This window comes from Leiobunum rupestre, chromosome 3 (genome assembly GCF_980474605.1).
Source record: "Leiobunum rupestre chromosome 3, qqLeiRupe1.1.hap1, whole genome shotgun sequence".
NCBI classification, from domain to species: domain Eukaryota; kingdom Metazoa; phylum Arthropoda; class Arachnida; order Opiliones; family Sclerosomatidae; genus Leiobunum; species Leiobunum rupestre.
The window spans coordinates 69,929,493-69,941,542 of record NC_143386.1 but is presented as its reverse complement, the minus strand read 5'-3'; the positions used below and the strand labels follow the sequence as shown (position 1 = coordinate 69,941,542).

General features: G+C 31.8%; 1 protein-coding gene across 5 annotated transcripts in view; it reads left to right on the top strand.

The window, feature by feature from the left end:
• Ac76E (adenylate cyclase type 2 Ac76E) overlaps positions 1–11,824 on the top strand; it is a 266,968-nt gene extending 255,144 nt beyond the window's left edge. For all 5 annotated transcript variants that reach the window (XM_090169106.1, XM_090169108.1, XM_090169107.1 and 2 more), the window contains 2 exons: positions 8,858–8,982; positions 11,014–11,824. In XM_090169106.1, the coding sequence (XP_090025232.1) occupies positions 8,858–8,982; positions 11,014–11,169 (281 nt within the window). In that variant the 3' untranslated portion in view covers positions 11,170–11,824. The remainder of the gene's footprint in view (positions 1–8,857; positions 8,983–11,013) is intronic.
• Positions 11,825–12,050: the final 226 nt, after the last annotated feature.

Below are 12,050 nucleotides of genomic sequence, written 5' to 3'. Positions count from 1 at the left end.
TTTCAAAATTAGAATCAAATAGGGACCACATTTTTCAAAATTAGAACCAAATAGGGACCACATTTTTCAAAATTAGAACCAAATAGGCCCAAAATTTTTCAAAATTAGAACCAAATAGGGACCACATTTTTCAAAATTAGAACCAAATAGGGACCACATTTTTCAAAATTACAACCAAATAGGGACCACATTTTTCAAAATTAGAACCAAATAGGGACCACATTTTTCAAAATTAGAACCAAATAGGGACCACATTTTTCAAAATTAGAACCAAATAGGGACCACATTTTTCAAAATTAGAACCAAATAGGGACCACATTTTTCAAAATTAGAACCAAATAGGCCCAAAATTTTTCAAAATTAGAACCAAATAGGGACCACATTTTTCAAAATTAGAACCAAATAGGCCAAAAATTTTTCAAAATTAGAACCAAATAGGGACCACATTTTCAAAATTAGAACCAAATAGGTCCAAAAAAATTCAAAATTAGAACCAAATAGGTCCAAAAAAATTCAAAATTAGAACCAAATAGGCCCAAAAAAATTCAAAATTAGAACCAAATAGGCCCAAAATTTTTCAAAATTAGAACCAAATAGGGACCACATTTTTCAAAATTAGAACCAAATAGGCCCAAAAAAATTCAAAATTAGAACCAAATAGGCCCAAAAAAATTCAAAATTAGAACCAAATAGGCCCAAAATTTTTCAAAATTAGAACCAAATAGGGACCACATTTTTCAAAATTAGAACCAAATAGGTCCAAAAAAATTCAAAATTAGAACCAAATAGGCCCAAAAAAATTCTAAATTAGAACCAAATAGGCCCAAAATTTTTCAAAATTAGAACCAAATAGGGACCACATTTTTCAAAATTAGAACCAAATAGGGACCACATTTTTCAAAATTAGAACCAAATAGGCCCAAAATTTTTCAAAATTAGAACCAAATAGGGACCACATTTTCAAAATTAGAACCAAATAGGTCCAAAAAAATTCAAAATTAGAACCAAATAGGTCCAAAAAAATTCAAAATTAGAACCAAATAGGCCCAAAAAAATTCAAAATTAGAACCAAATAGGCCCAAAATTTTTCAAAATTAAAACCAAATAGGGACCACATTTTCAAAATTAGAACCAAATAGGTCCAAAAAAATTCAAAATTAGAACCAAATAGGTCCAAAAAAATTCAAAATTAGAACCAAATAGGCCCAAAAAAATTCAAAATTAGAACCAAATAGGCCCAAAATTTTTCAAAATTAGAACCAAATAGGGACCACATTTTCAAAATTAGAACCAAATAGGTCCAAAAAAATTCAAAATTAGAACCAAATAGGCCCAAAATTTTTCAAAATTAAAACCAAATAGGGACCACATTTTCAAAATTAGAACCAAATAGGCCCAAAAAAATTCAAAATTAGAACCAAATAGGTCCAAAAAAATTCAAAATTAGAACCAAATAGGCCCAAAAAAATTCAAAATTAGAACCAAATAGGCCCAAAATTTTTCAAAATTAGAACCAAATAGGGACCACATTTTTCAAAATTAGAACCAAATAGGTCCAAAAAAATTCAAAATTAGAACCAAATAGGCCCAAAAAAATTCAAAATTAGAACCAAATAGGCCCAAAATTTTTCAAAATTAGAACCAAATAGGGACCACATTTTTCAAAATTAGAACCAAATAGGGACCACATTTTTCAAAATTAGAACCAAATAGGCCCAAAATTTTTCAAAATTAGAACCAAATAGGGACCACATTTTCAAAATTAGAACCAAATAGGTCCAAAAAAATTCAAAATTAGAACCAAATAGGTCCAAAAAAATTCAAAATTAGAACCAAATAGGCCCAAAAAAATTCAAAATTAGAACCAAATAGGCCCAAAATTTTTCAAAATTAAAACCAAATAGGGACCACATTTTCAAAATTAGAACCAAATAGGTCCAAAAAAATTCAAAATTAGAACCAAATAGGGACCACATTTTTCAAAATTAGAACCAAATAGGGACCACATTTTTCAAAATTAGAACCAAATAGGCCCAAAAAAATTCAAAATTAGAACCAAATAGGGACCACATTTTTCAAAATTAGAACCAAATAGGCCCAAAAAAATTCAAAATTAGAACCAAATAGGCCCAAAATTTTTCAAAATTAGAACCAAATAGGGACCACATTTTTCAAAATTAGAACCAAATAGGCCCAAAATTTTTCAAAATTAGAACCAAATAGGGACCACATTTTCAAAATTAGAACCAAATAGGTCCAAAAAAATTCAAAATTAGAACCAAATAGGGACCACATTTTCAAAATTAGAACCAAATAGGTCCAAAAAAATTCAAAATTAGAACCAAATAGGTCCAAAAAAATTCAAAATTAGAACCAAATAGGCCCAAAAAAATTCAAAATTAGAACCAAATAGGCCCAAAATTTTTCAAAATTAGAACCAAATAGGGACCACATTTTTCAAAATTAGAACCAAATAGGGACCACATTTTTCAAAATTAGAACCAAATAGGCCCAAAAAAATTCAAAATTAGAACCAAATAGGCCCAAAATTTTTCAAAATTAGAACCAAATAGGGACCACATTTTTCAAAATTAGAACCAAATAGGGACCACATTTTTCAAAATTAGAACCAAATAGGCCCAAAAAAATTCAAAATTAGAACCAAATAGGCCCAAAATTTTTCAAAATTAGAACCAAATAGGGACCACATTTTTCAAAATTAGAATCAAATAGGGACCACATTTTTCAAAATTAGAACCAAATAGGGACCACATTTTTCAAAATTAGAACCAAATAGGCCCAAAATTTTTCAAAATTAGAACCAAATAGGGACCACATTTTTCAAAATTAGAACCAAATAGGGACCACATTTTTCAAAATTACAACCAAATAGGGACCACATTTTTCAAAATTAGAACCAAATAGGGACCACATTTTTCAAAATTAGAACCAAATAGGGACCACATTTTTCAAAATTAGAACCAAATAGGGACCACATTTTTCAAAATTAGAACCAAATAGGGACCACATTTTTCAAAATTAGAACCAAATAGGCCCAAAATTTTTCAAAATTAGAACCAAATAGGGACCACATTTTTCAAAATTAGAACCAAATAGGCCAAAAATTTTTCAAAATTAGAACCAAATAGGGACCACATTTTCAAAATTAGAACCAAATAGGTCCAAAAAAATTCAAAATTAGAACCAAATAGGTCCAAAAAAATTCAAAATTAGAACCAAATAGGCCCAAAAAAATTCAAAATTAGAACCAAATAGGCCCAAAATTTTTCAAAATTAGAACCAAATAGGGACCACATTTTCAAAATTAGAACCAAATAGGCCCAAAATTTTTCAAAATTAGAACCAAATAGGGACCACATTTTTCAAAATTAGAACCAAATAGGGACCACATTTTTCAAAATTAGAACCAAATAGGGACCACATTTTTCAAAATTAGAACCAAATAGGGACCACATTTTTCAAAATTAGAACCAAATAGGCCCAAAATTTTTCAAAATTAGAACCAAATAGGGACCACATTTTTCAAAATTAGAACCAAATAGGCCCAAAATTTTTCAAAATTAGAACCAAATAGGGACCACATTTTCAAAATTAGAACCAAATAGGTCCAAACAAATTCAAAATTAGAACCAAATAGGTCCAAAAAAATTCAAAATTAGAACCAAATAGGCCCAAAAAAATTCAAAATTAGAACCAAATAGGCCCAAAATTTTTCAAAATTAAAACCAAATAGGGACCACATTTTCAAAATTAGAACCAAATAGGTCCAAAAAAATTCAAAATTAGAACCAAATAGGCCCAAAATTTTTCAAAATTAGAACCAAATAGGCCCAAAATTTTTCAAAATTAGAACCAAATAGGGACCACATTTTTCAAAATTAGAACCAAATAGGGACCACATTTTTCAAAATTAGAACCAAATAGGCCCAAAAAAATTCAAAATTAGAACCAAATAGGCCCAAAATTTTTCAAAATTAAAACCAAATAGGGACCACATTTTCAAAATTAGAACCAAATAGGTCCAAAAAAATTCAAAATTAGAACCAAATAGGCCCAAAATTTTTCAAAATTAGAACCAAATAGGCCCAAAATTTTTCAAAATTAGAACCAAATAGGGACCACATTTTTCAAAATTAGAACCAAATAGGGACCACATTTTTCAAAATTAGAACCAAATAGGCCCAAAAAAATTCAAAATTAGAACCAAATAGGCCCAAAATTTTTCAAAATTAAAACCAAATAGGGACCACATTTTCAAAATTAGAACCAAATAGGCCCAAAATTTTTCAAAATTAGAACCAAATAGGGACCACATTTTTCAAAATTAGAACCAAATAGGGACCACATTTTTCAAAATTAGAACCAAATAGGCCCAAAAAAATTCAAAATTAGAACCAAATAGGCCCAAAATTTTTCAAAATTAGAACCAAATAGGGACCACATTTTTCAAAATTAGAACCAAATAGGGACCACATTTTTCAAAATTAGAACCAAATAGGCCCAAAAAAATTCAAAATTAGAACCAAATAGGCCCAAAATTTTTCAAAATTAGAACCAAATAGGGACCACATTTTTCAAAATTAGAACCAAATAGGGACCACATTTTTCAAAATTAGAACCAAATAGGGACCACATTTTTCAAAATTAGAACCAAATAGGGACCACATTTTTCAAAATTAGAACCAAATAGGGACCACATTTTTCAAAATTAGAACCAAATAGGGACCACATTTTTCAAAATTAGAACCAAATAGGCCCAAAATTTTTCAAAATTAGAACCAAATAGGGACCACATTTTCAAAATTAGAACCAAATAGGCCCAAAATTTTTCAAAATTAGAACCAAATAGGGACCACATTTTTCAAAATTAGAACCAAATAGGGACCACATTTTTCAAAATTAGAACCAAATAGGGACCACATTTTTCAAAATTAGAACCAACTAGGGACCACATTTTTCAAAATTAGAACCAAATAGGGACCACATTTTTCAAAATTAGAACCAAATAGGCCCAAAATTTTTCAAAATTAGAACCAAATAGGGACCACATTTTTCAAAATTAGAACCAAATAGGCCCAAAATTTTTCAAAATTAGAACCAAATAGGGACCACATTTTCAAAATTAGAACCAAATAGGTCCAAAAAAATTCAAAATTAGAACCAAATAGGTCCAAAAAAATTCAAAATTAGAACCAAATAGGCCCAAAAAAATTCAAAATTAGAACCAAATAGGCCCAAAATTTTTCAAAATTAAAACCAAATAGGGACCACATTTTCAAAATTAGAACCAAATAGGTCCAAAAAAATTCAAAATTAGAACCAAATAGGTCCAAAAAAATTCAAAATTAGAACCAAATAGGCCCAAAAAAATTCAAAATTAGAACCAAATAGGGACCACATTTTTCAAAATTAGAACCAAATAGGGACCACATTTTTCAAAATTAGAACCAAATAGGGACCACATTTTTCAAAATTAGAACCAAATAGGGACCACATTTTTCAAAATTAGAACCAAATAGGGACCACATTTTCAAAATTAGAACCAAATAGGCCCAAAATTTTTCAAAATTAGAACCAAATAGGGACCACATTTTTCAAAATTAGAACCAAATAGGGACCACATTTTTCAAAATTAGAACCAAATAGGGACCACATTTTTCAAAATTAGAACCAAATAGGGACCACATTTTTCAAAATTAGAACCAAATAGGTCCAAAAAAATTCAAAATTAGAACCAAATAGGCCCAAAAAAATTCAAAATTAGAACCAAATAGGCCCAAAATTTTTCAAAATTAAAACCAAATAGGGACCACATTTTCAAAATTAGAACCAAATAGGTCCAAAAAAATTCAAAATTAGAACCAAATAGGTCCAAAAAAATTCAAAATTAGAACCAAATAGGCCCAAAAAAATTCAAAATTAGAACCAAATAGGGACCACATTTTTCAAAATTAGAACCAAATAGGGACCACATTTTTCAAAATTAGAACCAAATAGGGACCACATTTTTCAAAATTAGAACCAAATAGGGACCACATTTTTCAAAATTAGAACCAAATAGGCCCAAAAAAATTCAAAATTAGAACCAAATAGGCCCAAAATTTTTCAAAATTAGAACCAAATAGGGACCACATTTTTCAAAATTAGAACCAAATAGGGACCACATTTTTCAAAATTAGAACCAAATAGGCCCAAAATTTTTCAAAATTAGAACCAAATAGGCCCAAAATTTTTCAAAATTAGAACCAAATAGGGACCACATTTTCAAAATTAGAACCAAATAGGTCCAAAAAAATTCAAAATTAGAACCAAATAGGCCCATAAAAATTCAAAATTAGAACCAAATAGGCCCAAAATTTTTCAAAATTAAAACCAAATAGGGACCACATTTTCAAAATTAGAACCAAATAGGTCCAAAAAAATTCAAAATTAGAACCAAATAGGCCCAAATTTTTTCAAAATTAGAACCAAATAGGGACCACATTTTTCTTTGAACTAAATTCCACGACTGACTTGGTATTTATATTTTCTTTAAATTTTTCAACCTAACAGGGAGGCCCTGTCCTACAAATTAATAATGTTATCTAGCTTGTAGCGCTACCTTGTGTACTAAGTTCGAACTATTTTATCGGTCATCCCCCGATTTTATTATTTTGTAAACAGTCCTTGAGCAGATGTATAAAAATATTTTAATCCTACGATGGCTTCCCTGCATTTCGTGAAACTAGGGTACTTAAGGGACCATATACCGATTTTAGGGTAGAGAAGATGTGGGAGCCCTGTATAAGATGGATATTTCTCTCGTAAAAGGTATATAATATACTTCTGATAATACGCATTTGGTTTATTTACCCGAATTAAGTTGAGATGGCCACTGATTAAATAAAAATATCAGTAAAATTATAAATTTCACAAAGATTAGGTTTAATTCAAGATGTTTTCAAAATCTCTTGAATATTTAAATTCATTAAAATACTGTCTAAACAAATTTCCGTCCGTAGAAAAATTCTAAAAAATCCGAAATTACACATATTCTAATAAATTCGATTCATTTTAAATTAAAAAAATTTAATACCACGGAAAAAGGGATATTTTTTAAAAATTGACAATGTGTTAAAATGTTTAAATCCAAAATATTTCAAGTCCATAGAAAAATATCTAAAATCCCAAAATCTTTAAAAAACGCGTATATTTTTTGAAATTTGAAAATGTGTAAAATATTTCAAAACCATAAAAAATAAATTAAAATATCCACAAATCCAAAAAAAAATAACCAATACAAAAATTAACGTAAAATTCCACAAATCTTGCCATATATTTCGAATCCATTTATCAACTTGATAAGGTCGTGGATTATTCGTAAGATGCCAAAAATCCATTGCAATTTCACAAATTGTGTACATGTTTTTTTTAAGGACTTGTGTTTTTTTTTAAATGGATTCGAAATATATGGCAAGATTTGTGGAATTTTACGTTAATTTTTGTATTGGTTATTTTTTTTGGATTTGTGGATATTTTAATTTATTTTTTATGGTTTTGAAATATTTTACACATTTTCAAATTTCAAAAAATATACGCGTTTTTTAAAGATTTTGGGATTTTAGATATTTTTCTATGGATTTAAACATTTTAACACATTGTCAATTTTTAAAAAATATCCCTTTTTCCGTGGTATTAAATTTTTTTAATTTAAAATGAATCGAATTTATTAGAATATGTGTAATTTCGGATTTTTTAGAATTTTTCTACGGACGGAAATTTGTTTAGACAGTATTTTAATGAATTTAAATATTCAAGAGATTTTGAAAACATCTTGAATTAAACCTAATCTTTGTGAAATTTATAATTTTACTGATATTTTTATTTAATCAGTGGCCATCTCAACTTAATTCGGGTAAATAAACCAAATGCGTATTATCAGAAGTATATTATATACCTTTTACGAGAGAAATATCCATCTTATACAGGGCTCCCACATCTTATCTACCCTAAAATCGGTATATGGTCCCTTAAGTACCCTAGTTTCACGAAATGCAGGGAAGCCATCGTAGGATTAAAATATTTTTATACATCTGCTCAAGGACTGTTTACAAAATAATAAAATCGGGGGATGACCGATAAAATAGTTCGAACTTAGTACACAAGGTAGCGCTACAAGCTAGATAACATTATTAATTTGTAGGACAGGGCCTCAATAATGTATTTATGAATATGTTGAGATTAGTTTTAGCGTTTCTCTAATTCCACCCGTTGTGCCCCCCGGTATGCTCCTCCGCTTTAATAAAATCAAATAATACTGCAATCTCATTGGTTCTTAAAAATTACATTTTTCGACGCGAGTAACGCTGCTGCGAGGACGCAAAAAATAAGACCGCCTCCTTTTCTCCCCCCCCCCCCTTAGCGTGACGTGGTTAGGGCCTCAACGTGTCCGTCGATCGTCTCGACATATTCATTCTCCCTGAGAATAAATAAATACATTCATGACCTTATCTATTGACCTTAAAAAACCTGTCCGTTATTTTGTTCGCGCCCTTGAGCCCCGGCAGCAAAGGCAATTGGTATTAATCTCTTTTGAGGAAGCGTAGGATGATCGGAAACAAGCTATTCCTGGGATAAACGGCACGCCGAGTCTAGTTGGGATTAACTGCACGGTAAATAAAAGCCAACAGCGCCACCAGAAAACGCGTCACCGGGGAACGACAAAGGCTTACCTTTTTTACGGCCATTACCCGTTTCCCGAGACCAGTGGCTTCTGAGAAAATGGCCCCGCGTGGAAGGCGAAAGTTAAGCCTCGGCTTCTATCTCTCTTACCTTTTTTTCTGTTCCCCGTCGACAGGTATCAATCACGGGCCGGTAATCGCCGGGGTAGTCGGGGCCCAGAAGCCCCAGTACGACATCTGGGGCAACACGGTCAACGTGGCCAGCAGGATGGACAGTTGCGGATTGGCCGGACGCATTCAAGTCAGTATATAAGACTCTCAAAGGTCTACATTTAGCTACCACCAACAGCGCGATAGACAATCTAATGGGGTCTTTATATAAAGTAGCTCCATAAGTGTATAAAATTTTTACACTTCCAATTATTCACATGCAAAAGCTATTCACGAGAGCACGAGAGGGTAGTCACTTTAAATAATCAGGTCTACATATCGTAGGTAATCACGGGAAATCGCTTAAAGCAACAGTACTGTCGGCTCTATCATTGCCACCTGTATAATGAAAAGGCCCCTGTTATTCGAGATGGCCATGAATCTATCCGATTCTTCGAAAAAAAAGCGACTTTAGTGGAGAGCGTGGTGCCATCTATTAATGGCACAGGAAGCTAAATTCAAAATAGCAAAACGATAACGTCGTCAGAGAGCCTTTGTAGAGTATTATATTTAGACAACTTTATTTAGTGGGCTTTAACCTAAACTATATATCCCATGTATAAAATATTGTTTAAAATTACTGTAATTTATGTCATTAAGCAATTTACAATCCAATCAACGCGAGGGGTACCTGTAAGTACCCGCCTTTTGGGTAAAAATGTAGCTTAACTAACTTGTTTTGATTACGGCGATAGCGACATCTGTTGAAAAAAGAACTACTTTACGTCGAGCCGACACTTGCTGTAAGAAAATCACTGAATTCACGGAGAAATTGCGATGAATCACTGGAAATCACCAAGAAATCAGTGGAAATCAGTAACCAGGAGTTCAAAGATTTTACGAGTGACTTACCCCTCAGCTATTCACAAGACAGACTGTATTACGGGCTTCGTCCGCTTGCTAACGCATCACACGTAGCCTTTGACAGCGCCTCGCCAGGGGGAGATTCTCCTCTAGTGATGACGTCACTCCGTTACTAGCTCTCAGTAAAATATTCCCCAAATTTACAAACTTATGGAATATTATTATTAGACTTATGGCAGCTCTTGTTTGAGAAAAATAGCAATTTTGGGTCAAGCTCTTGCGCGGAGATCTACTACTTATATTTCAGACCACGCCTACTTATAATTTTGTTGACATAAACTAGTTATCACGCTTTTAAAGGATTCCAAATTAAAACCACGAATCTCTACAGCAAAAAGCTGTAGACCATTTTCTGTTTAAAGGACCGGCTTCTTTAAAAATCGACTTTTCTAACTTCCTAGGTAGAAAGATAGAGGACGAATTTATCTATAAAATGATCTATAGTTTGTAAACATTAGATGAGTATTCGATCCACAACCAACCCCCGATTTTCCCTGAGCTCCCCTACTCCTAGCGCCAGAAACCAATAGCGGACAGCTTTAGTATTATATTAAGCAGTGATCGAGAGGCGGAGAGGCGGAGAGGTGGGAACAAGCGATGTACTTGCGATTCTCGCACCTAACGATAGGTGGCGCAACTGCGTTAAAGCAAGTGTCGGCTCGACATCAAGTAGCTCTTTTTCTACAGATGTCGCTTTCGTCATAATCAAAACAAGATAGTTAAGCTACATTTTGACCCAAAAGGTGGGTACTTATAGGTACCCTTCGCGTTGATTGGATCGTTTGTAAATTGGTCAATGACATAAATTACAGTAATTTTAAACAATATTTTTTACATGTGATATGTAGTTTAGATTAAAGCCCACTAAATAAAGTATAAGTTGTTTAAATATAATTATCTACAATGGCTCTATGACGACGTTATTATTTTGCTATTTTGAATTTCACTTCCTTTGCCATAAATAGATGGCACCACGCTCTCCACTAAAGTCGCTTTTTTTCGAAGAATCTGCTAGATTCATGGCCATCTTTATTAACAGGGGCCTTTTCATAATACAGGTGGCAATGATAGAGCCGACAGTTGCTTCAAAGGGCCGGTGAAACACAAATTTCGAAAATTAATTATAAATTAAATAACTATTACTTTTCAATCGGATGTTTTTCGGAAAATCTTTTTAATATAAACTAAACTCTATTCATATAATAAGGTTTTAGGGACTTAAAAACTAATGACCTTTAATTAATTACATCATTTCCAGGTGACGGAAGACACAGCGAAAAAACTGATGGATTGCGGCTACGACTGCCAATGCCGGGGTCAAATCTACGTCAAGGGGAAAGGTCAACTGACCACGTACTTTGTCAGGACTCAGTTCGATAATAAGGAGCTAGGTGCCGAAGGCGCTCCTCTGTGAATGAATATCGTTCGATTTAGTCACATGCCCGTAACACTTACCGAAACATTATCATCATGATTTACGCGTCAAGAACAAATTATCAATAAATAAAGGGTGAAAATTAAATTATCAAAAAAAATTCAAATCGATTTCGATATATTGAAATTTTCCCGCAAAAATAAACCGCCTATTTTGTTATAATTTTACCCTAAAATCAGATTTTCGAAATTCTATATATATGACCATCCGAGTGCCAAACAAATAATTTTCTAACCCTAATTTATGAATGTGATTCCCAGAGTGGAAGTATTACGGATTTAGACTATGCAAAACTACGAATGATTTCAAAACAAAAGAGATAAATCCCAAATATTTATTTTCTACTTTTTCACACAAAACACACCACAAACTTCAGGCGTTTCAAAATGATCGACTTGATCCAAAACATCAATCACGTAAAACCATGACGTCAACCTACGAAATAGACTTTATTGAAAACTAATTCATAATTTATTGGTGGCTATATTTAACGTTTGAAAAACAATTACGTATATAACGTTGTTACTTAAAAAATATTTGATCGTTAGACAATGAAATTTAAACGTTAGGCAATGAAATGATTTAGAAAATGATATTGTATTTTGAAATTCATGTATAAAATACTACATGTATATCGCGATGAATAAATAAAATAAAAAAATGTTGATAAGAAAACCTGTCTACATCTATCATCCAAAATATCATTTTCTTTAAAGAAATACTTTGCTATTTTTCAAAATATCGTATACCATCGTGAAATATGTATTACGCTATCCCTTTACACATCGTACGCTATCGTCCAAATTATGGTATGCTATCCTATAAAATTTAATATCCCAACATACAGTTCATAATGTGTT